This window comes from Macrobrachium rosenbergii, chromosome 3 (assembly GCF_040412425.1).
Source record: "Macrobrachium rosenbergii isolate ZJJX-2024 chromosome 3, ASM4041242v1, whole genome shotgun sequence".
Classification (NCBI taxonomy): Eukaryota; Metazoa; Arthropoda; class Malacostraca; order Decapoda; family Palaemonidae; genus Macrobrachium; species Macrobrachium rosenbergii.
The window spans coordinates 64,074,343-64,100,128 of record NC_089743.1 but is presented as its reverse complement, the minus strand read 5'-3'; the positions used below and the strand labels follow the sequence as shown (position 1 = coordinate 64,100,128).

At 40.2% G+C, this 25,786-nt stretch overlaps 1 protein-coding gene across 1 annotated transcript in view; it reads left to right on the top strand.

The window, feature by feature from the left end:
* The first annotated feature begins 368 nt into the window (after positions 1 to 368).
* The window catches only part of LOC136856598 (F-box/LRR-repeat protein 12-like), a 29,948-nt gene continuing 4,530 nt past the window's right edge, over positions 369 to 25,786 (top strand). Inside the window, exons 1-4 of the mRNA XM_067134527.1 lie at positions 369 to 595; positions 6,863 to 7,041; positions 7,754 to 7,929; positions 15,407 to 15,550. Of these exons, the coding sequence (XP_066990628.1) occupies positions 504 to 595; positions 6,863 to 7,041; positions 7,754 to 7,929; positions 15,407 to 15,550 (591 nt within the window). The 5' untranslated portion in view covers positions 369 to 503. The remainder of the gene's footprint in view (positions 596 to 6,862; positions 7,042 to 7,753; positions 7,930 to 15,406; positions 15,551 to 25,786) is intronic.

The following is a 25,786-nucleotide window of genomic DNA, read 5'->3' as shown; positions in this document are numbered from 1 at the left end:
GCAAAACCTTTAAAATTCAAAAAGTCTTTGTATATATATATATATATATATATATATATATATATATATATATATATATATATATATATATATATATATACAAAATAGTGTTAATGTGTGTACTGTGTAATTGTTAATTAACTCAACAGCGAATTGTGGATACGTCTGTCGATAGCAACAGCAAAACCTTCAGAAATCCAGTATATATATATATATATATATATATATATATATATATATATATATATATATATATATATATATATATATTACATATATATATATAAACAAACAAAATTACGTTAGTTTGTGCAATTGTTAATAATTGTAGATACGCCCGTACCCCATTCCTAGCTCGCCAATGTTTACAAAATATCGCCCCAGACCCGAGTGGACCAACTCAGCCAAGGCGGTCGTCTGTGACAATTGTTCCCTGAACGTTTTCGGCACAGTTGAAAGAAAATAACGGCTTTTATGGGAAATATGTGTGTTTGTGTAGTACGATGTCCAATGTCGGCTTATTAGATCTCCCTGAGTGTATACTACTGAAGATATTTTCGCTGTTATATGCAGTTGATCTGCATAAACTTAGTAGGTAAGTGTGTGGTGCTTTGCCTCAACAACAGTTTGTCTTAGGACAGACCTGCCATAATCGCGGATGCCTTTTTCGTAGGATGTCTTCGTATGAACAAATGAAACACCAGGTCATCATAGTGAATTGCGTTAGCACTTTATTTCTACATTTAGTAGTAACTAAGGCTTGGCCATGGCCAATAGGCCCAAACCCTGGGCGGAATGCAGAATGATAGGGCACCCCTAAACCCCCTAAATAGGCGAAGGTATGTCAGCCTCTGTTTATCTTAGGCCATATTTAGTTTGGTAAATGTAACGGAGACTGCTACACAAAGATATCGTGTATTAAAAAAAATTATTTGACCAAACAGTAGAGAAATGGGTGTATAGCCTATAATGCAGCAGAGGCGAGACAATGAGAGATTTTCTGTCTTTGGTTTATGCTTATATGTGCATCCCCAAGGGCCTCGTACTAGACGTGGTGAAAGTTCCTTAGGATGCCGTGTTCAGAACCAGCCCTGGTAAAACTTGAAACTACTGCTGTGGCCTATGCACCCTTCTAATTCAACAGCTTCCAGTATACATGTAAAATGGGCACCGTGTTTAGTACTAGCTCCTTGGGAATGAATGTAAAACATAAAACAATGGCAGTAAATGCCATAAACAAAAACATGGACAAGAGGCTGTAAATATTCCTGTCGTTGAATGGCAGGAACCAGTCCTCGGTGGTAGTTTCAAGTTTTACCATCTTACCTGTACTCTATTTTGTACATCCCTTTTTATGTTCCTCAGTCAAGGAATTATAGTTGATGTCTTCATGTGGCCTCCTCCTTTACATTTAGGTCTTTAGTTTTTCTGATATTATAGGAAACAAATAAGTATATATTACTTAGGCTAGGCGTATGCCTTTGTAGGCTAGACCAATTTGTTAAAGCGTGCAGTAGCATTCTTTTAATTATTATAACCAACCTACAATAAAGATAAGCTGGATAACTAACATTTGAATATGTGACTCCCAGATTATTTATTGTGCAAGGAACTGGTCCTATCCTAAAAGGATGTGAAAACTGTACTACATTTAAGTATGAGCTGACCTAGGCTATTTATTCAAAATCAGTTAGTTCTAGGCTATGACATGGAAAAACAATTTATTCAAGAAAACTGTCAATTAACTGAAGAACAAATGATTCATGGGTTCATTTGCAGTTATCTATTGTCTGTCCTCCACTTTTATGAGCTGTTTATTAAATTAATGTAGAATTTATCAAACTGTAATATAAGAGATTATTTACAAGATGTGGCACAGGGAATGAGATTATAATAACAAATAGCTCATACAAAGCATATGATACATTTTATAAGGTGCAGGTATCCAAAAATAAATACATGTCGATGGACTTAGGCTACATATCCCTGGACTTGAGACATTTCAGTTCCCCACATTCATCAGTAAATATCCTATTCTCTATGACTAAATAATTTGTCAAAATTTTTCTGGTTGCCTTGGCCACCGCTAAGAGGTCCAGTGAAATCCATGCTTTAGGCAGAAATATAGGATTTTCTCAGGGAAGGGCAGTTGCTCCTTTTCCCTAGACTTTCTGGCTAAGAACGAATCGCCATCGAATCCATGGCCTTGTTCTTTTATGATCAAGAACTTGTCCGAGATAGTGGGTCTGTCTGAAGAAGAAAGAACTCTGTCCAGTAAGGGCCCTTAAGTTTTATCTTCACAGAACGAAGGACATTTTTGGTACTTGGAGAAACCTTTGGTGTTCTGTGAATATTCCTCTAGACCCCTGTCTAAGAATGCCCTGGCATTTTTCTGAGGAATCTGATTTCTGAAGCGCACTCCATGGTGAACGAAGACTCTCTCTCATCTTTAAAGATAAAACCCACGAGATAAGAGCAGTTGCTAAGTCTTTTGTGTTTAAGCGCAATCTATCCCTTACATCAGTTGTACAAGCGACGTTTTGGAAGTGCAAGTCGGTGTTTGCATCGCATTATTCAAGGGATATTGAGACGACTTACAATTAATGCAGTACCTTGGGTCCGTTTTTGGTGTTTAAGCGCAATCTATCCCTTACGTCGGTTGTACAAGCGACGTTTTGGAAGTGCAAGTCGGTGTTTGCATCGCATTATTTAAGGGATATCGAGACAACTTACAATTAATGCAGTACCTCGGGTCCGTTTTACGCAGCTGGAGTGGTGTTGGGGAAGGAAACATAGAGAGCAATGTCCTTTCTTCAGTCTCTTCACCTTGCCTAGGGTGTTGAGTTTTGGGGAGCTTGGGAGTACTATGTACTTGGCTTACCCTCCATTCTTTTGGTTTTATGGTTGGGTATTGGTGTTTTTAATTTGATTTTTGGTGGTTATGCTGATTATTTACTCTGGTTATTTCGTGTGGTACTGCGCCCTGGGCAGGGGCATCTTGTACTTTGCTAGCCATCAGAATTTAGTCCATCGCTACAAAGTACCCACTGTAGTAGTAGGCCCCCAAGGCTTTACCACCTCGCCTCTACTGAAAAAGATGAGCGCCAACCAGAAGCAGTCTCTTACTGTAGCAGCTCTGTTATCAGGAAAGGTTCAACAACATTAATTCAGTGGTAGCAAATTTATATTCTCAAACTGATTACTATTAATAATATTTTTGGGGTAGATATGTCCAACATTCCCACCTCCATTCAATGTGGGAATTGGCTATGTAATTACTGGGTAAGTTACTTATATAAAAATGAAATTTTTATAATAAAGTTTTATATATACTTACCCAGTAATTACATAATCGGAGCTCACCTGCCTCCCCTCACTTGGACATAAGGGCATAAACAAATTGAAGCTCTTCTCTATGCTGTACCTTCTCTTACACCCTGAAAGTGGGCGGGGCATGTCACCATAACCATAAACTAGCTGACCTGCGATTTCAAAATTTTGAGCTGCCGGTTAAAGAAACTAATAGCTATGTAATTACTGGGTAAGTATATATAAACTTTATTTTATTATAAAAATGTCATTTTTCTGCAACCATATTTTGGCACAAGGTTTTGCTATCCCTCTAGGGTCAGGATCTACAAAGCCAAAGCAGTGATTGAATTTCAAGAGTTAATGTCCATAAGCAATCATAAGCCTGTCAGCAACCTGAAATTACAGCAAGCCTAGGCTCAGTATGCTTGCAAATGATGCCAGTTAATGTTTCTGCACTGTGATCATAAACAGAAACTTGAGAACACTTTGCTTTTTGTAAAGATGCCACCAAAAATATTTGCCTTCGGCAACTCATCTTACATTAAACTAATTGCTTTTGGCAAATTTAGGTTTATCATTTTTGTTGGTTTTACCTTGGACACATTTTACAGGTTTGACCACACACCAAGTTGATTATTATCTCACAAGCAAAGGAACACCAGTCAATTAAGGTGAAGTTCAGAAAACCAGTCTTATACATATAACAGCACCACAAACTTAAAGATTCAGTCTCAGTATACTAATGCAATTTTTCTAAACAAGCTACCTTTAAAATACAACAGCACCACAAACTTAAAGGTCTAGTCTCAGGATCCTAATGCAGTTTTTCTAAACCAGCTACCTTTAAAAATAGAAGCGTAGAATCTGTCCTATTTTCTTCAGCAACTGGATGGAATATACAGTAGTTCTTATCACACTTAAATGGTTTTGTACTTAAATATGGCCACAGACTTGGTTATTACTAGTGGGAATTTTTTCCTTTCAAAATTGAATATGGTTTTAATAGCACAACACTAGTTTGCCTAATTATCCAGTATGAAAAGTAAAAGATTACATACCACACAGAATAGCGTCCACATACTTATTAGAGTTGGAATATGGTTTTGTGGCATTGGTCCAGTGGTAGCCATAGTGGACACAGTGTTAACTGCAAAGTAGTGCCCCCTTCTTTTGAACTAAAATAAGATTTCTCTGCTTGTCAGTAACAGTGACGTCTGACAAAATGTGATGGTTTATTTAATGGTAAACAAACACCAATGTTAGTTTGTCACAGGTCTTATGACCTATCAGGTCAGGGATGCCCTATCAGGTCAGGGAATGGCCCACAGGTTAAGGTTAGGCTGTGCATCTCTGTTGAAATATGGCTCTAAGGATAATTTTATGATTGCTGAGACGGAACCTAGGTCGACACACATCTGTGTACATTTGCACCAAAGTACATTCAGGAGGGTCAAAGGAGAAACACATAACTCAGCAGGCAGCAAAGTGTTAGCTTGTCAGTTGATGTTGAAGAAGTTTTGAGGGTAGAAATATTATCCTCCCTTTTTCATACTCTTTTATCCTTTGGCACAGCTTATTTTAACACTATTAGATTACTCACCATGTATTTTTAACCTGTGTACACAATTTTACAATATCTTGTATGCGTTTGCCAGGTCAAGTTTGAGTAGTTTAGGTCAAGGGTAGGCTTAGTCTCATGGTTAATCAGTGGTAAATAATCTTAACTTAGGCTTGTGTACTTAAGCCATCCTAGTGTTGTCAAAGATTGGATTGTCTTGATTCAGACTGAACAGTTGGGTAATTAGCCTAAGTTATATGCATATAGTATAGTAATAATTTCACACTAAATACATAATGTATTATTCTAATGTGTGTGATGCACTTTTTGATTCTTGTTGGTGCAGACCACTTTCGAGTGCCATAGAGTGGTATTCAGGGATGCATAATTCTACTAACTAACCTAACCTGACTGTAGGGAAGGTGGGATTTTCCTGGTTTCCCTTCATTGTTTATTGCTTAGGCTATCTTGAGTATGGTATATCTGGCTGGGCTTTCATTAACATTGGGAAAGAAAACATACCTTACAAACCTAGTACTATGAGCAAAGAATAACCCTTTGATGAAAGCAGCCAGAGAACCAGTCATCTGAACAAGTAAGTGAAATACATGAGAAAATTATAAATGATGAGATTGGACCAAAAGTGGGAAAATCTATTACAATGGAATATCTAGAGTGTAAAAAGTATAAAATGTAAAGTATTCGATAAGGTTATTGAAGCATGGTACAGACCTTTAGGAGAAAGCCTGGAGGAAAAGTTAAGTACAAATTCTTTAACAATTTTCAGTTTGGCCTGGTGCCAAGGAAGTCAGTCAAAAAAGTTCTTTTTACACTGAGGAACTACAGCTATCTCTCCCCTTTAACAAAGGGAAGGTAGTTCCAGTAGGGTTATCAACTGGACCCATCAGTTATTAGCTGCCCAATTTGTAGGGCAACATTTGGTACTCCAATGATTCCCTAGATTGAGAGTCCAGGCACATCTCACTTTGGCTCAGGACCCTATCAGTCTTACACTCTAGATTGTGTAGGAGGTTACAGGAGTCATAATTCCCCTGTTGACAATCATGACCAGGAATTGGCATTTCTGGGTTAAGATTCAACTTGCCAGTTAATTGAGAGACCCTCCTACCTATGGAGATAAGCTCTTACCTAAAAGGTGATGGTTTGTATTCTTGTAGGAACAAATAAAACAATTTCTGAGGTATACAAACCAAAATGTTTTATCATAATCCTACCTCAACCACTCTATGTAGCCCTGATGATAAAGGAAAAAGTGCTTGCTTTTAGCAGGGTAGTGGAGGGTCCCCTTAACCCCCTTCCCCCACTCATGTGACTACTTCAAGCTAACCAGTTTATTCCCAAGTTTGTGACCAATTCCAGCTCAGGATGAGGAACACTCCTACATAAAATGGTCTGGCTTGTATACTTACAAAAAATACAAATTGCTTAGAAAGTCTGTGATATTGATGCCATTTTAATTGTTTTTTTCAGTGAATACAGGCAGTCCCCAGTTATTGGCGGGGGTTCTGATCCTGGCGGTGTGACGATAACCGAAAATCACCAATAACTGGAAATCAATGAATATCGGCGCTTATTGGCGCCAATAAACTGGGATCAGCACCTCTGTTAGGTGGGTATCGGTGCCGATTTTTGGTTATCAGCGCCGATAAGCGGGTATTGGTGCATACTGGTGCCTAAAATCAGTTATCATCGCCAAAAATCCAGTTATTGTCATCGCTAGACAAGCACCGTAAAACCGGATCGCCGATAACCTGGGACTGCCTGTTCAGTACTACAGATATTTAGTAGCTGTAATCTTGTTTTTGCTGGACAGGGAGCCATGGCATTATGTTTTCTTCGTTAATGTTCAACAGACATATGAGAGTTCAAAATTTTGATAAGCAGTTTTATTATTTTAAGAGTTATGAATTACTGTCCTGACATATTTTTATTGAACTTTTAATAATGCATAACTAAAATTTTTATTTTCAGCATTCATCCCCGGTTTGCCCGATTAGTAGGTGACTTGTCTTTGTGGCGCCATGTGAATTTTGGACGAACACCTCTGAGTCTGCAGTTTCTCCATAAATTTATAAGATTCCTTGGACCTCACACCCGCACAATCACTGTTACTGGTTTTGTTAGAGCCAGCATTCGACTACACCCGAAAGGTAATGGAAAGAGTTTTTAAGCCTTGTGATATACATAGTCATTCTTGAGGCACATTACCTTGTTTGACATTGAAGCAAGGAATATTGAAGATCCTGTGTTATGTTCAGTGAAGGCTGTGAAAATATATCCCATATTGGCAGATTACAGGTATCCTGGGAGGGCAAGTTTTTTAATTCCATAAAATTTGGTTAGCATATGGGTCCTTGAAGTATAGAGCTGTCCCACTTTCTTGGCCATAACCACAGTGAGGATTTTTCCTCTTTCATAGCATTTATAGCAATGCTCCTCCAGGAATATAGGGTATTAACTACTATGAATTTGAGGTAACAAGGTCTCATTTTACTTTGAAATTTAAAGATTTTTTGTAAAAATGTATTTTCCACTATGAGTTTTTTTTAATCTATGAAATTTTTTTATCAATGTAACTTGGATTTTTCTTGTAGAGCAAAAGATTCTCTTGAGTATTTCAGAAGCTTTTCTTACATCTTGTAGGGGACTGTAATCTATAAGTAAAGATGTATATATATCATAAAGAACCAATCCTAAAAGTGGCCAAATCCCTAACTTGTGCAACAAGGCACACTGAATCTTTGGTTTTAAATTTAAAGATTTTTTATTTTTTCATAAAAATTTTGTATTTTTTATTATGAAAAAATGACTTGTCTTGAATATTATAATATCAGGTCAGTAAGAAGAGCTTTTTTATTGCAGGCTCGCAGTGTATTTCAGAAGCCTTTCTTACAAGCTTGAAACGCCGATGTCCTCACCTACAAGAATTGAATCTTCACCGATGTTATATAGATGCATCCACGACTAAGTTTTCTGCCCTTCCTGCATCACTGAAGAAGTTATCCTTGTGTGGTTCAGCACTCTTCAATTTGCCTCAGGTTTGTTAATTTTTATTATTATTATTATTATTATAATTATTATTATTATTATTATTATTATTATTATTATTATGGTGATGATGGTACTTGCCAAGCCTTATACACGGAGGTATTAAAAATAATGACATTAGTATAGTTTAGTTTATAAAATTGTTTTTGACCAAATGATTCCCTTTTCTGTGGTCATAAGATCTTGAATTTATTGTCCAGTATTCATATTACCTGTACAGTATTCATTAAAGAGTAGTATTGACAAATGTTCTAGAGAAACAGTGCCTGGTGACCTCCCCCCTGTTCCCCTCTAGGAAAAGGCATTCTCCTGTGAAGCTATTCTTCCATGCATGTACAAGTTCCAGGTCCCAAGAGGATGAATAGATTCAAAGAGAAATCATTATGCAGTTTGTCACACCCTTTAACCCAAACAGACAAATAATTTTACTGTGTGTTGTATACTTGAGTCGTTTGTTGTATAATTATGTATGTCCGTTCAATGGTAATGGTTGTTTATTGTTATTATGGAGAACTGCTGTTAAGGTTTTATTATGTATTTATGGTTTGTACTGTTAACGTTTTCTGGTGCCTTCTGTATAACAGCGAGTCTAGTTTCTGTAACTGAATTGTTAGTATCACCATGGGATCCTTGTCTGGGAATAAATTACGCTTAAAATATACCCCAACGTTTATTTGAACCTGGGATAATATATTACATGGCGCAGTGAGTCTCGAGGTCTCACGTGGCGAAATACACCATTGGAAAGGAAGACTTGCAATGGCTACTGCATTGGAACTCGGTGAAGAGGCACTCCTTTTAACGAAAGAGGACATTCAGCAGCTTACTCGTGACGAGATTGTGAATTATCTCCGTGTTTTGAATGTGCCTTTCAGCCCCAAGGACAGTACAGTGAGACTGAACAGCCTCCTCCAAGGTGCTATTAGAAATGCTAAAAGGACTGAAACGGATGACGGAAGCATGAAACACGAGGACGCAAATACAGGTTCAAGTGATTCAATGATGATCATGGTGCAAATGCTGCAACAGCAGATGAAACTTCAGGAGGATCGATTTTTGCGCTGAGCAGGAACGTCGGGATCGTGAACAGGAACGCCCGGGATCGTGAACAGGAACGTCGTGATCGTGAACTTACTGCTCTTCTTAACCGATTTGGATCTACTACCCTAGTTGGGCAGAAGATACTCTTGGGGAACCCGTCGAAATATTCCTGCGAAAATTTCTATACGGCCTCAGAGTTGCTTGAGGATGGTGTTACCTTAAAATCATTTAAAAGGTGGGAAGCCAGTTGGAAGAACTATGCTCAAGTTGCAAAGCTGAGTGAGAAACCTAGGGAGGATCAAATAGCCACCTTTTGGTCGTTTTGCAAGCCTGATTTCATAACGGGTTCATCATGCGGTTGAGATTCCTTTAGACACGGCTTTGTCGCTGAATGAGGTAATTGAGCAAATTAAAAAGCATCTCAAGGACCAGCGGAATGTTACAGTGGACAGATACAAATTAGTCAGAAGAAGCAAGATGCTGGTGAGTCTTTTGATGACTTTTTAGTTGATCTTCGTGAGCGAGCAGAGGACGCCAACCTTGCAGATATGACTTCTGATGAGTGGATCACTACCCTCATTGTATCTGGTGGTGTGCAGAGGCGAGGAAAGCGAGACAAGAGCTTTTAAGTAAAAACCCACTCTTAGCCTTGCTGACACTATTTCTCTTTGCAGTAACCGCGAAGTTAGCAGAGAGAGAAGACAAGCGTCTCAGTACAGAAAGTGCCATTAATGCAGCCAGATTCAAGCAGCGTGGTAGAAGCAGGAGTACTAACCGGAAGGATTCACCGTGGATCACCTAAAGAGGAGCGACTGAAATGTCGGAAGTGCGGTTTTCCACCTCACCAGACTGGCAGATTGTGTCCTGCAGTAGGGAAAACCTGCCACTACTTGTGGATTCTCTGGACATTTTAGTAAAGTTTGCGAAAAAACAAAAGAAGGGAAAAGAAGCTGCACTGTCACCAAAATTTGGAAAGGTAAAACATATGGCAGAAATTTCGTTTCGTGGCCAGGAACGGCCAGTACTCCCCATTGAATTTCATCACCCAAGACAGGTTATCTTGCTAAGATGAATGTGATTGCTGATACAGGTGCCCAGATGACTGTTGCTGGTATGGGGATGTTGCATTCTCTTGACTACGGAGGAAGGATCTGCAGAATTACGAGGAACACCTTGTGAGTGTTAATGGGAAGAGACTGAGAATTATTGGCCGGAATTGACTTGTTGCTGAAGATTGGTGATATGCATTGCATGGAAAATATAATATTTTGCAGAGATGTGAAGTTTGATGATATGTATCTATCCCTTCGTGCATGCAGGAACCTTGGTATTGTTCATGAAGACTTCCCTTTACCTGCAAAGAAGTTGGTTGAAGCTATTGATAAATCTGTTACTGCTCTAGGTCATTGTATAAAGTCCACTGACCGAGACATTGAAGTTATGGAAAAGCAGATATTGCACACTTACAAAGAAGTTTTCAATACCAAAGGGCAAATTGCAAACTATGAAAACACCACCAATGAAAATCCAACTCAAGGAAGATGCAAAACCTTTTGCAATATATGCTGCAAGGCCAGTGAGTTACCCACTACATGAAGCAGTGAAGAAAGAACTGGAAGACATGATGAAACAGGGTATTATTGAACGAGTTGGAGATCGGCCAACTGAATGGTGTCATCCTATTGTTGTTGTTTCCAAAGCCTGCAGGTGGAATTAGAATGACGGTTGACCTTACTGCTAAACTCCCAAGTCCACAGAATTGTACATAATGCTAAAATCCCACATGATGTCATAAATGAAGTTGTATTGGATGCAAAGTACTTTACAGTTTTGGATGCTGTTAAAGGATACTGGCAGTTGGAACTGCATGAAGATTCTAGAGATCTGACAACATTTCTGACGCCATGGGGTAGGTTTAGATACAAGAGAGCACCAATGGGTTTTATCAGCACTGGTGATAGCTACAACTTCAAAGGGGATCTTGCTATAGACGGTTTGGAGCGAACACATAAAGTTGTGGATGACATTCTTATTGCTAGTCGCACACTTGAGGAACACATACTGGATGTTCGTGCTTTTCTTGATCGTTGCGTAGAGCATGGTATAACTTTGAACCTAGCTAAATTCAAATTTGCTCGATCATCCGTTCGTTTTGCTGGATTTCTTTTGTCCGCAGAAGGGAGAGAAGCAGACCCAGATAAAGTGAGAGCCATTACAGAGTTTGCAACTCCTACAAACATCACTGAACTGCGAAGTTTTATGGGGATGGTTAATCAACTGGCTCATTTTGCTCGCATTAGTGCTACTTGCACACCGCTGAGAGATCTTCTTAAGAGTAAAAATCAGTTTCAGTGGTTACCAGCACATTGTGAAGCGTTTGAGAAAGTTAAAGGGTTGTTAACTGAAACACCGATTCTTGCGCAGTTCGATCCCAGTAGGATGACACGTTTGGAGACGGATGCAAGTAGACTGAAAGGATTTGGATTCAGCTTACTTCAGAAACACGAAGAAGGATGGAAGCTCATCACCTGTGGAAGTAGGTTTTTGTCGGACGTGGAAACAAGATATTCCATGATAGAACTTGAAGCCTTAGCTATCAAATACGCCATACTGAAATGTAAATTATACTTGCATGGTCTCCCTCATTTTACAGTCATCACTGATCACCGCCCACTTCTACCACTTTTCTCTTTTGTGATGACAGAGAATTTACGATGACGGAAGAGTTGTTGACCTTATTGTCGACGAACTTCAGGAAACAGCACGAAATGATCTAGATTATGTAAAGCTGGTTCATGCTATAATGGAGGACACCGTTGAACATGAGGATTCACCACCATGTGTCAAGCAGTATAAAAGTATAAAGCATGAATTATCTATAGATGGTGATCTTGTCCTGTTTGGGAAAAGGTTAGTTATTCGAAACAAAAGAGGAAAGGGGTTTTGGAACGACTACATGCAGCCCATCAAGGAATAACCAGAACAAAGCAGCGAGCCCGATTGTGCGTATATTGGCCAGGTATCACCAATGACATAACACAAATGATTGAGAAATGTGAAGTTTGTCAACGCCATTTGCCAAGCCTGGGGAAAGAAACTCTGAAAACAGACCCTTTGCCAACACGTCCCTTTGAAAGTGTGTCTGCAGATTTGTTCTACCTCAAGGGCCAACATTTTTGACTTACGCCGATCGTCTAAGTGGATATCCTATGGTTCAACAATGGAAGGACAGCCCATCGGCAAAACAAGTTTGTAATGCAATGATCAAAATGATGTCCCTTACAGGCTACCCTCAACGGATACGTACAGATGGGGACCTCAGTTCAGCGCTGCGAATTTCAGAGATTCTTGAAGGAAGAGGAATCAAATGGAGTCCAAGTTCACCTCATTTTCCCAGTAGCAATGGACACGCCGGTTATTGTAAAGAAAGTGAAGAATCTGTTGACCAAACTTGAAAATGCAACGATGGATGAGCGATTTCATGAGGCTTTGTTGGAATTAAGGAACACCCTAATGCAGATGGACGTGAGCCCAAATCAAGTGGTGTTTGGACATAATCTCAGATCTTTGGTTCCATCTCACCATAGCGCTCTCATGTCTGATAGTCGCCAGGATATCGAAGCAGCAGAGATGAGGAGGAGAGAGAAAGAGAGGATTAATACTACACGTTACAATGCATCGCAACAGATCTTAAAGTGTTTATCGAGGAGATAAAGTCCGAATACAAGACGCTGCAACGAAAGAATGGGATAGGATCGGTGAAATCGTCAAGGTCGGACCGAGAAACAGATGCTATTTCATCAGGCTTTCATCAAGTGGAAAACTTTGTTGGCGTAATCGTAGATATACCTTCGAAAAATATCATGGCGATATTAAAGAGGAAACATATACATCTGTAGACGAACTCAAAGTGAAGGCCCAAGAAGAAGTAACAGACTGAGGAAAGAACACTGTACGCTTTGTATTGTAAATCATTATTTATGTATATGTACGATGACTCGTTTAATGTTAAAAAAAAAAAAAAAAAAAAAAGTTGTTGTATACTTGAGTCGTTTGTTGTATAATTATGTATGTCCGTTCAATGGTAATGGTTGTTTATTGTTATTATGGAGAACTGCTGTTAAGGTTTTATTATGTATTTATGGTTTGTACTGTTAACGTTTTCTGGTGCCTTCTGTATAACAGCCGAGTCTAGTTTCTGTAACTGAATTGTTAGTATCACCATGGATCCTTGTCTGGGAATAAACTACGCTTAAAATATACCCCAACGTTTATTTGAACCTGGGATAATATATTACACTGTGTATTGCAAGAACAAAAAGCTTTGAGCATTCTGATGAAAAGCTATTCCTCCTTGAATAGCATGATATCGCTAGGAATAGTTGTGGTCTGTTACTTCCTATGTCCCATCTTTAAATGCTGAGGCACATACATTAGGGTGTTTTCTAAAAGGATTTCATGCAACATTTAGAAGCTGCCCTGAGAAAACATTTAGAGCTGCACATAGGACTGTATCAACTTGATAGGACCTGATTTCTGCCATAAATGCTATCAGCAGTTCCTGGGATATCTGTCAGTTACACTTCCTTGAAATGCTCCAGATTTAGATTATGTCCCTCTAGGATGATTGTTCAGCATAGCAAAATACCTTTGATCATCTAATCAGTTCCCTGGCTTACGTGGATCAGATGCCAGTCAATCTACCGTGATCACCTGGCACAATTAATGTAACCATTGGCATAAAACCATGATCGCTTTCTTGCCCATCCACCCCCATCCCTCCTTTATTACATAAACCATGAACCTGATCACAGTCCTGTCTGTAGCATATCCCATTGAGACTGTGGCATATTAGGTAGGGGAAATGAAATGTTAACAAATAATTTGTCTGTAATAAGTGCTTGCATTATTGAGTTTTTGCAATAACGTGAAAACCATTTTTTGCCATGTCCATAACTTTAAATTAATGAGAATTATGGATGATTCATGAGTTTAGTACCACAAAGAAGGAATTCATTTGAAGAATAAAAATATTTCAAACATCATAAACTGGATTTTGATGATACAGTTTAATAATATTATTGTAATTAGCAAATATTTATATGAATTATGCCTAAAATGCTACAGATTTGCCAACAAAGCTTATTTGGAATAAAATTTCCATGTCAAAAAGAAAAATATAGAAAAACAATAAATAAATAAAGACTATATAAATACAAACAGCAGCCCAGGTCAGAAATGGCACTTGGCACTTTGAATTAATATTACATGTCCTTTAAAATGGGTGATTTTGAGCATTATCATCATCATTACTACTGTATTGGTAAGTCCATTCCTCAGCCTCACAGGAAAAGAAATGAAAAACTTTTGATACTAGGTAACATAACAGTGTGGCAAAGTTACCAGCTACCAGTTTTATGTTAGATTAAAAAATTAAAAGCTTTAGTCTGTCAAATATCCAATAAAGGCAGTCCCTGGTTATCGGCGGGGTTCCGTTTCTGAGGGTGTGAAGATAACCGAAAATCTGGCAATTTCAACGATTTTCGGGGGTTATCGGCGCCAAAAAGCGCCAATTTTCGATTATGGGCGCCAATACCCAATTATCAGCGCCGATAAGCAGAAATCGGTAATTTTCGGCGCCGAAAATTGACGATTTTCGTCACTAGACAAGCCCCATAAAACCAGATCACTGTTAACTGAGCCCGCCGTTAACCGGGGACTGCCTGTACAGTGAAAAAAATTGAATTTGTCCAGGTAAAAGTTAGAAAAGAAGAAATATGAGCAAATTTAATATGTACCATAGCCTTGGAATATAAGAGGAAACACGTCTTACGACCCTAGCATTACAGTAGAATGTAGAAGAAAATAACCTTCTAAGCGTGAATGAATTGAGCAACACAAAATGCAACAAAACATCTGCAAATATCTATTCAGAGCTCTTATATGCTGTGAGAGCTTTATATGATTTTTTGTGGAGGTACTTGGGTCCTGGTAAGGGACCCTGGGAAAGCTTGAAAAATCTTCCACTTGAGGTCATGGTTTTATTACAAAAGTAAATTGTTAGTTAAACTGCTGGTTGTGATGTTGTCTGTTTATGAACATAAAATTAGGTGGGAGAAATAAAAAAAAAAACTTGGCTTACAAAGTAAGAAATTAGCTTAGTATTGGTAAATGCAGTTTGATTATGATTGAATATGCCATCCTGAAGCTTTCGCTCACTTAGGCTGTGGAATGACATTTTTTAAAGACTTTTTGATGAGTAAAAGGACTTTTTCCTAGTAGTGAGGCAAGTTTTTTTTATAGAGCAATATCCTCTAATAATTAGTTTGTTTAATATCAGGCATTATGCATAAGAAGTGAGATATATGTACTTTGGAAACAAAATTTATTGTAAAATTTTTTACCTATTCTTTCAAAATATTTCAGAACCGTATGGTTGTTGTCACTTCACCATTTTTCCGGCTGGAGAAACACTTGCCTGTGTTGGAGGAAGTGATCCTTGAAGGTTGTGGTGCTTGGCTCACTCAGAAAGACCTTACCCTTCTTATGAGTCATTGCCCTGCTTTACAGGTTAGTAGCTTATTGCTGTAGAAATCAGAGTTGCTATAACGAAACTTGTTTACATATAAGTAACTTACAGAGTAATTACATAGCTATAGTTTTAACCTCGTGCGACAGCCTTTTATTTTAAAATTGCGGTAGCACTTTGATAGTTACTGTAGGTAGTAGGTGACAAGCCCCACCCACTTAATGGGTAGTGTTTGAACGATGAAGCCAGTAGTGTCATTCTGTTTTGCTGCCACATGGTCAACATCGTAGTGTCTGCTGTAGCTTTTTTCACCGATTTTTGGTTGTTTCTTGCTGGATTTCGGTGAAGTATTGTCGCTTTTGTATAGCCTTCAAGCTTTTGTTTGCATTTGTTAGCTTTTTGAAATCAGATATGTGTGATTCGAGTGCTTTTAGAGTTCGCTGTTGTAGCGAAGGATGTAGAACTAGATTGATTAAGGTATGTTATGATTCGCGCACTAGGTGCAGTAATTGTAGAGGGTAAGTATGTTCTAAGGAGAATACTTGTGGTGAGTGCAAGGAGTGAAATGAGAGAAAGTGGAAGGTTCTTGAATCTCACCTTAGTAAGCTTGAAAGGGATTGGAGGAGAAAGGGTTGAATGTAAGGCTTCCGTTAGCTTAGATTCTACCCCTAAGCCTAAGTCAGATCTTAGTCCTGCTATTCCTTCTTCCCCTATTCCCAGCCCTCCTACTATCAGTCCACTTACTCCTGTGCCTGGCTCCCATGCTTCCAATCCCGATGCCATTGCCAACCTTGAATCCAGGTTTGATAAGAAGTTGAATCTAGTAGTGCATACTGTGTCTGAGATAGGGGTGTCCCTGAAAGTCCTGATGGACAAAGTGTTCTGTGATAAAGTATCTAGTGAAGTGCAAGTGGAGGAGGTGGCTACTTGTCCCGTTGGCTCTTCTAGACGAAGGTCACTGTCCCGCTCCCCTAAACTTGGGAGAAGACATACCGGAGGTCCAAGGGAGGCTGGTGGGGTTTTCCCGTGGGTAGTTGCCCCCTCATTCAAGCCTGTTGTATGAACCCAGGTGTTGACAGGCGGCTGTTGGAAAGGCCTGTCTCTGGCTGTGCGTCGTTTGTTGTCAAGTTTGGATTCCAATTCCAGTTACCACAGGCGCTTTCTCGATTCGTTCCAGCCATTGAAGAGGCATGCGGACAACATCGGCTGCTCTTCTCCGCTGCCTGTTTAGCAGTACAAGGAGACACTTTGCAGTCCACAGCCTTCCTGCAGCTACACTGTGGATCCCTCCACCTTTGCTCCGGCACGACTTCCTTCTCACCCATGGGATTTGCCAGAAGTATTCTCTCAGGAATGCCCTTCCGCTAAGCGCCCTCCTTTGGTTCTCAGGCGCCCAAAGGACCACTTCAGGCGCCTGTCGTCTAAGTGCCTGTTTCCTCCCGAACACCCACCACCAGCTCCTAAGCGTCCGGCGCCAACCCTTCGTCACCTGTCTACTTCTCCTGAGCGCCAAGTGCCCACCTTGGAACAAGATGAGCCTTCTTTGGCACCCATCAAGCAACAGTTGTTTGAAATCATGAACTTCCTCAAGAAAGCTCCATCTTCCAAGCCTGCTCATGACTTATCCCCGTCTCTGATCACTTTTGAAGAAGAAGATGAGTTCAACCAAGACCCTGCTCCTCCTTTGGCATATGCAGCTTTCCTTCACTACCTGTTGGCGAGTGTTCTGTCTTTTTTCCCTGTCCAGCTGCCCCGGTCTCGCCTGCTTCTTTCTTCCTGTTGAGGAACCTCCCAGAAGATAGCTCCAGGGTTCCCAAGATGGTTCTATTCGCATTGTCTAAAAAGACAATCAAGGAAATTGGAGACTGGGTGTCTGCTGAGAGGGAGTAAGGTAAACCTACTTTCGCCCATCCTTCCTCTCGTCTGCTTAAGAGGGGATACCTGTCGTACGCCACCGGGGAAGCTCCCTCTTTGGGAGTCGCTGCCTCCTCCCAAGGGGACTTCTCCGGCCTCGTTGACTCTTCCCGTCGGTCGGCCTTCGCTTTGGCAAAGATTATGCTGTCTTCGACAGAGCTGGACCACCTAGCCAAGAACCTCTTCAAGTTTTTCGAGGTTTTTGGCTTCTTGACTGGACAGTAGGCACCCTTGCCAAGAAGATCGAAGACCACAAGGACATGGATTAGCACTTTGCAACAGATTTGTTTGGAGTTAAGTCATGAGCAGACAAAGCCATCAGGGATGGCTCTGTGGAACTTGCGGCCCTTTTCTCTTTCGGGGTTCTGAAGAAAAGAGAACTGTAGTGCTCCTTCACCACCAGAGGAGTCGCACAGTCACAGAGGTTGGCGTTATTATATTTGCCTTTGGATTCTCTTCACCTTTTCCCCCAGTCAGTAGTGGAAGAAACCACTTTGGACCTTCAGAAGAAATAAACTCAAGACCTCTTAGCACAGTCTTCCAAGCGCCCCAAGGTTTCGTCGTCATAGTTTGTGCCTAAGATGGTCTCTCCGTTTCAACAACATCCCTTTTGTGGAAGCATGCCCAAGTTGCAACTCAGGCCTCACTCCAATGTCTGGTTCCCAGCCAGAGCCATCAAGGGAAGGAGCTCTTCCAAGGCTGTGCCTAAGAAATGAACAAGAAGTACTTTGTGCCCCAGTAGGAGCCAGACTTCTCCATTTTTGGGAGAAATGGAGTCACAGAGGGGCAGGCCAGTGGATCGTCAAGATTCTGAAGGAGGGCTACTCCATCCCCTTCATGAAGAACCCTCCTTTGGTCACTTCTCCCATCGTCTTGATGGCCTACTCAAAAGGCTCAGAGAAGCATTCGGCCCTTTTGAAGGAAGTCTTTTTTCTCCTTCTAAAGAGAGCCATAGAAGAAGTCAAGAGCACATGCACAGAGGGCTTCTACAATCATCTGTTTGTAGTTCCCAACGCATCGGGTGGTTGGAGACCAGTCCTCAGCGTAAGCGCCCTCAGTCTCTTTGTAAGGAAGACGAAGTTCAAGATGGAGATGAATCAGTCTGTCATATCATCCATTCACCCGGGCAATTGGATGATAATGTTGGATATACAAGACACATACTTCCACATCCCCATCCATCCGGACTCCACGAAGTATATCAGGTTCATCTTCCAGGGCAAAGAATTTCAGTTTCGGGCTCTCTGCTTCGGCCTCTCCACGACACCTCAAGTGTTTACGAGAGTATTTGCCCCTCTCACAAAATGGCTTCATCTGATTGGCATCAACATCAACCTTTACCTGGATGACTGGCTTCTTCAATCCCCTTCGAAGGAGAAGTGCACAAAGGACTTGCAGACCATTCTTCACCTTACTCAGGAACTAGGAATACTTGTAAATCTCCAAAAGTCCCAGTTAGCCATGACACAAAGAGATCCTCTATTTGGGGATGATTCTCAATTCTCAGACTTTGCAGGCTTTTCCACCCCCCAAGAAAATCGCCAACTGCCTCAAGATGATCTGCAGCTTCCTTGCCCTCTCGATTTGTTTGGCCCATCAGTGGATGAGCCTAATAGGGGCTCTAGCATCCAAAGAGACGTTTCATCAAGCTGTGCTGACTCCACATGAGAGTCCTCCAATTCTACCTAAGAGCCAACTGGGACAGGAAAACCCAACCGGACTCTGTCATGTTTCTCATCTCTCAGGAAATCAAATTGGACCTCCAGTGGTAGACGTCCAAAGGAAGACTTTTGCAGGGAAAGTTCTTCCTCTGAGCTCCAACCTAGATTTTTAACTCAGATGCCTTGAATCTTGGCTGGGGAGCCCTTATGGGAAGTCAGGAAGTTTCCAGGACATGGTCCCCGGAAGAATGAAACCTTCATTTCAATGTCAGGGAGTTAAAGGCCATTCATCTAGGCCTTCAGTGCTTCTTGACCATGATCTACAACAAGACAGTGGTAGTCTATGCGGACAAAACCACCGCACTGTTGTATATCCGAAAGCAGGGAGGCACTCATTCCTTTTCTCTCTGCCAGGCAGCAAAGGATCTTCTATGGGCAGACCAAAATCGAGTGACACTGGTCACTTGGTTTATTCAAGGGAGACTGAATGTTCTCGCAGATGAACTGAGCCGTCAGAAGCAGGTCCTTCCCACCGAGTGGACCTTAGATCCCATTGTCTGTCTTGACCTTTGGAAATTATAGGGCAAACTGACATTGGACCTGTTTACCATTCAAGAAACCATCGTCTTCCTCTCTTCTGCTTTCCAGCCCCGGATCCCCTGGGATGAGCGACAGACACCATGCCACAGGACTGGTCAGGCCTGGATCCGTAAGCCTTCCCACCCTTCAGCATGGTGAGGGAAGTGCTGAACAAGTTAGTCTCACACCACAATGTCTCGGTGGCCCTCGTAGCCCCATTTTGGCCCATGAAGGAGTGGTTCCCGGACCTTCTTCGGCTACTTAAACAACCTCACTTCAAGAGATATCACTGAAGATTGTCCACTCTTACTCTGACAGGCTTCAGACTGTCGGGAAGGTGGTCAGAGCAAGAGGCTTTTCAAGAGCAGCTGCAGAAGGTGTCGCGAGATGCAGACGACAATCTTCTAGTGACGTCTACCAAGCAAAGTGGACAGTTTTTTGTAGATGGTGTCTCAGACATAGCATCTTGTCTTCTGAGACATCTTTAACACAAATAGCAGACTTCCTCCTCTATCTGAGGACCTCTAGAGGTCTGTCCTCGTCCACCCTTAAAGGATATCGAGCTGTGCTTTAGTTTAGTTATAAATGATTTGTTTAACCAGACCTGCCCTTTTAGGGTTCTGGCTGTTCAAGCGTGATCTCGGTTTTTAAGCACAGAGGTCTGGACCTGTCCTCAAACCTGGATCTTAATGACCTTACCAAGTCATTTAACACTTCTAAACAGAAGGCCAGCCTGGTTTCCTGGAACCTAGACGTCGTGCTCAAGTGGCTCACAGGCCCTCCTTTCGAACCCCTCAGTTCCGCTTCCTTAAAGGACCTCACTCGGAAGACACTTCCACATAGCTTTGGCAACTGCAAAGGGTGTAAGTGAACTGCAAGCTATTGACAAGAGGGTTGGCTTCTCCCAAGGAGATGCATTGTGCTCTTTTACCCAAGGTTTCCTCACCAAGAATGAGGACCCATCCAAACCCTGGCTTCATTCCTTCCACCTTAAGAGTTTAATGGAAATCCTGGGCCCATAGGAAGAGGAAAGGGTCCTTTGCCCCTTCAGAGCCCTAAGGTATTATCTGCAAAGGAAAGAAGATCAGAGGGCCATCCAGCAATCTGTGGTGTTCTGTCAAGAATCCCTCTCGCCCTCTTTCATAGAAAGCCTTGATGTTCTTCCTAAGGGACCTGATTTCCAAGGCACATTCTCAGATTCAGGAGGACATTTTGCCTTTGTTCAAAATGAAAGTGCATGAAGTCCAAGCAGTCTCCACCTCTCTCGCTTCCAAGCATAATTGTCCCTTTCGTCCATTCTTCAATTGACCTTTTGGAGGTGCAAATCGATCTTCGCGTCTCACTACTTAAGAGAAGTCGAAACAGTGTTTGCTTCACGTCTCACTACTTAAAAGAAGTCGAAACAGTGTTTGAGAATTGAAGTATCCTGGGACCATTATCAGTGGCTGGCATGGTATTGGCATAAGAAGCATAGGAAGAATTCTTTATCTCCTGTCTGTTAGCCATGACATAAGGTGTCGAGTTTTTGGGAGCCTTGGGGTACTTTGTACCTGGAGTGCCCACCAGTCTTAGTGGCTGGGTAGTGGTTTTTTGTCAGTGTAGGTGACAGCGTTGTCTGGTTGTTTGTTTTATTGGTACTGCGCCCAGGGCAAGGGCACTTTTTATATATGTATGTCACTCAGTGATCAGGCCTACCCTCCGTTGCAAGACTCCCACTTATATAGAGGCGACCCTCGGCTCAACTGCCATGCCACTACAGGTTAAGATGAGTACCAACCAGAGGCAGTATTCACCTGCAGTAGCTCTCTTACCAGGTAAAGAATGACAAGCATTGTTTCTGTGCTAGCCATCCTTTCTATTTCAAAGTCATTATCACACTGTAATGGTTTGGAGTAGAATATGTCCATTCATCCCACCCCCTATCAGTGTGGGACTCAGCTGTGTAATTACTTGGTAATTACATAAAATTGTTTCATATGTACTTACCAAGTAATTACAGAATCAGAGCCCTCCCTCCTCCCCTCTATTGGACATAAGGGCACGAACAGAATGACGTTACCGGCTTCGTCGTTCCAACACTACCTGTTAAGTGGGTGGGGCTTGTCACCTACACTTACCTATCCAAGTGCTACTGTGATTTTTAAATAAAAGGCTGCCACACGCAAGGTTAAAAGTATAGCTATGTAATTACTTGGTAAGTATATATGAAACGTAATTTTATTATGAAAATATTAACAAAAACCCATCAGTCAATCAGTCATATATATGCTCACATTCATGGTCTTTGAATGTCCCCAGATTTGAGAGCCTTTTGTGTAACAAATTACCAAAAGTTTACCAGCCCAGGAAGGAGTTAACTATCATTCACTCATAGTAGTACAGTAAAGATAGTAATGGAGGAGGTGAACACAAGTGAAAAATTTTTTCTTATATTTACTATACAGTGTTATTGACATTATTGTGTACAGTATTTTTAATTTTAGGTAGTCAATTATGGTATCCTTTTTTTGTGTTTTGATATGTACCTATTCTGACCTTTTTATGCATTTCATTTTCATTTGCTGTGGTTATTTTACACATTATTTGGTTGGTTGATTGTAAATTTATTCTGAATCCATAGATTCTTTTGAAATTTTTGCACATGGCATTTGGAGAATGTTTGATTTCAAGGGCTAACTATTAATTGCTTGGTAGCCAGTGATTGCTAAGAAACTGACACCAAAACAAGTGGTAAATTTAATAAATAATATTTACAAAACATTGAAAACTCTGGAGTATTGCTAGCAAATGCAGAGACATGTACTTACAGTAAATTATCATCATGAAGCCAATAAATCAGAGGCCAAAGAGGTGAATAGGCAACCAAAAGTACTGATTGAGGTGTAGAAAACACTTTTATATCTTTTTGCAAGGAAAGTGAAAAGGCATAAAAAATGAAGGTGAATTAGGTAATACATAATTAATGAAATAATGTGTAGAATGACACTGGAAATTGGCAAGCCTGCAGGGAGGAAACAGCCTAGTAAATCTTGAAGAGAGCTGTTAATGCAGATGCATATTCAAGAAAAGTGAAGATAGTGACAAATATCTGAGGGGGTTCAAGTGGCACATGTGCCATGAGACTGCTATATTTTCATCTGTTTAACAAAGGAATGTCGAGTCTGGGGATATCCTAGGACCACAAATGCGAATGTGTATAATGGTGTATAATGGTTAATGGGGTTTTGATGAAACAAAAAAAGGATTCGTTGTAAATGTTCCTTTGGTTGTGTATCACTAACATTGGAATTAGTAACCAAAATATGAATACCACCCTCCCTTTATACTGATAACTGCATTTTGTTTTTAAAATGGTAAAAGCACAGTTGTCATATAAACAAGTTCCAGTAAGGTATACTGCATAAATGAAATACACTTCTTTAGAACTTTAATTGACAGGAATGGAAATATTTTGTAAACATGCAAAGACTGGCAGTGTAGCACATAAAAAAACATACTACTATTAGAATACTGAACACTACTAGCCAGGCAGTATCTTTCCACTTTATCCAGGGTGTTACCGATTATTTTTTCAGCTTCAGAATTCCATGTCACCAAGAAACAGAAATTATATTTACCTTTTCCAAGGCATGTTCATCTACTATAAAATAATTTTCCTCTCTCCTTTTCTTTTCTCTTTTAGATTTCAGGTACCAAAAATCCCTCATCCCATTTAAATTTAACCATCATCTTTACCTCCATTTAAACTTAGCTGTCATCATTACCTGCAACTTCTGTGCCAATTATATTCAATACTTGACATTACATTTACCCGTACATGTTTACCACATTAGAGTTTGGCCATTCTTCCTTTGCGCCCTTTCTGATTTCCATGATTGTTATTTTGCATACATTGATTATTGGGTCCACACTTCTGCATTCCAATATTCATCTTTCTGAACATTTCTAAGATGACCACCACTGCAGGTTCTGCTGTTAACACCAGGTCATTTGCTGGCAATAATTCCATGTTGCCTCCCTTTCTGTAATTAGGATTTTTTCTTTTACTGTAATAATCAGTGATAGCCCTGATGAACTCAGACATTTATCTCATATTCTTCTAACATACTTACCCTTGACTTGACTCTTAAATCTTGTTCAGCATGAGTTTCAGTATCATCTTCCTTTGTGGTAATTTTTCTTGATGCTGCCAAGTACCTGCTAAAGATTGACAAATATGTGATGTAAGTTATTCCTTTTTCAGTAGTTCCTCGTTGTAAAAACCTTTTTGATTGATTTCTTTGGTCCCATCTCATTAAGTATAATTTTTGAAATGAACCTTACCTCTCTGTTATATAGCTTTTACATCTGTGCCAGCAGTAGTGCAACAGATTGAAACAAAAAATGAGAACGCTTGGTTTTCTATGAATATCTGTCTTCTATCCATCTATTTCCCCCATCCCCCCACCAGGGGACCAATAGGTACAAACACTTGTAGCCGATCAGTATACTTCTGTCGCTGGTTTCGGTAGGAGCTCGACAGATGCACTCGGTTTTCTGTTGGTTTGTTTTTTTATTTTTAAATATTTGCCTGGTTAGAACCTGTAAGGTAAGACTTGCCATAATAGGCATTATTCCAGTTTTATTGACCCTTATATGTTTTTGCTGAGGGAAAGGTTATGATTTGGTACCTATATGAATCGTTTTTGAACGAAATGTAGTAATTGATCATAAACCAAGAGAGCTTGTTAGGGTGTAGAAACAACTAGTATAGAGGATAATACTAGTAAGACTCAAGTAAAAGGGATGCATGTCTTGTCTGCTTCCCCATTTAGTAATTGGTTAGGTTCTCTGCTGCTTCTCTTCAATCTCTTACTCCAAATGAGCTTCCCATTGATTCAGGGCATTAGATTTGATAGGATGGAGCAATTTTATATGTTCAATTGGCATAAATTTCGTGGGATTTTATTATTATTATTGGTGTTTTCTTTTGTGCACTACCCTCACGAGAGTCTTGGTAAGTTGGGTTGTTTCCTGCATTGGAGGAAGGCTCAACACCCCTGCTTTTTCTTGCCTAGTCCTTGGCACGTCCTGTCTTACTCCGTTGTCGTTTGGATTGACAGGGAATTGGGCCATGTCAGAAATTGGTGCAGATCTGTGCCTGTTGTCCCTTTCCTCTGTTTGGTCTGGTAGGGCACCAGCTCCAGCATGAGTGGCTCCAGTTCTAGCACCAGAATTTGATTTCCAATAGGATTGCTCGGGTAAGGACAAGAGGAGTCTCCTGACGTTTTTTCCCCTCCTTAATTTTACCATATTGGATCGGCTACATATACTGGAGAAAGAGAACTACTTTGTAAGCTAAGGTTCTCTTTCCAAATATCGGGGTAGCATTGGGGAAGGCCTAGTCCTCATGCAGGTTTTTGATTTTGGAGTTGAAGATATTCTCATTGTTCAGGGTCTCTTGCAGAGAAGTTTTGCCTTTATTTGCAGCGTTTATCACCGCTGATTTCTTCTAAGAGGTTTTCAGTCCTTATAGGAGTTATTTTTAGCAAAGCAGAGGTCTTCTCATCAAGGTCATATGATTTTTGGGAGGTTTTTTTGGCCAGGCAAGAATCAGGCTGGGGTTCTTTCCTGTTACCTGAACATGGGTCAACAGGTGGTCTCTTATCAGATTCGATGTTAGTTTTAGCTCTCATGGGAAGAAGGTTCCAGTTCTGTAGATGCCTCATTGTAGGGAGATCTAGAATTTCGGGAGTTTAACTGGTATTGGAGGAGGTCTGTTACACCAATAATCCAGAAATTTTAGCAATCTGAGGAACTTCAATAAGTATGTATGTAGGGTAGAGACAAGTAGCAATATTATTAAACAAACTAACTTCCCTTCTCTAGGTGTATATATATTGATGCACATATGTAGGTATATATATATATATATATATATATATATATATATATATATATATATATATATATATATATATCTATCTATCTAGATAGATATATATATATACATACATACATACATACATATATACATACATATACATACATACATACATACATATATATATATATATATATATATATATATATATATATATATATATAGATTATATAGATATATATAGATCAGTAAGTATTTTT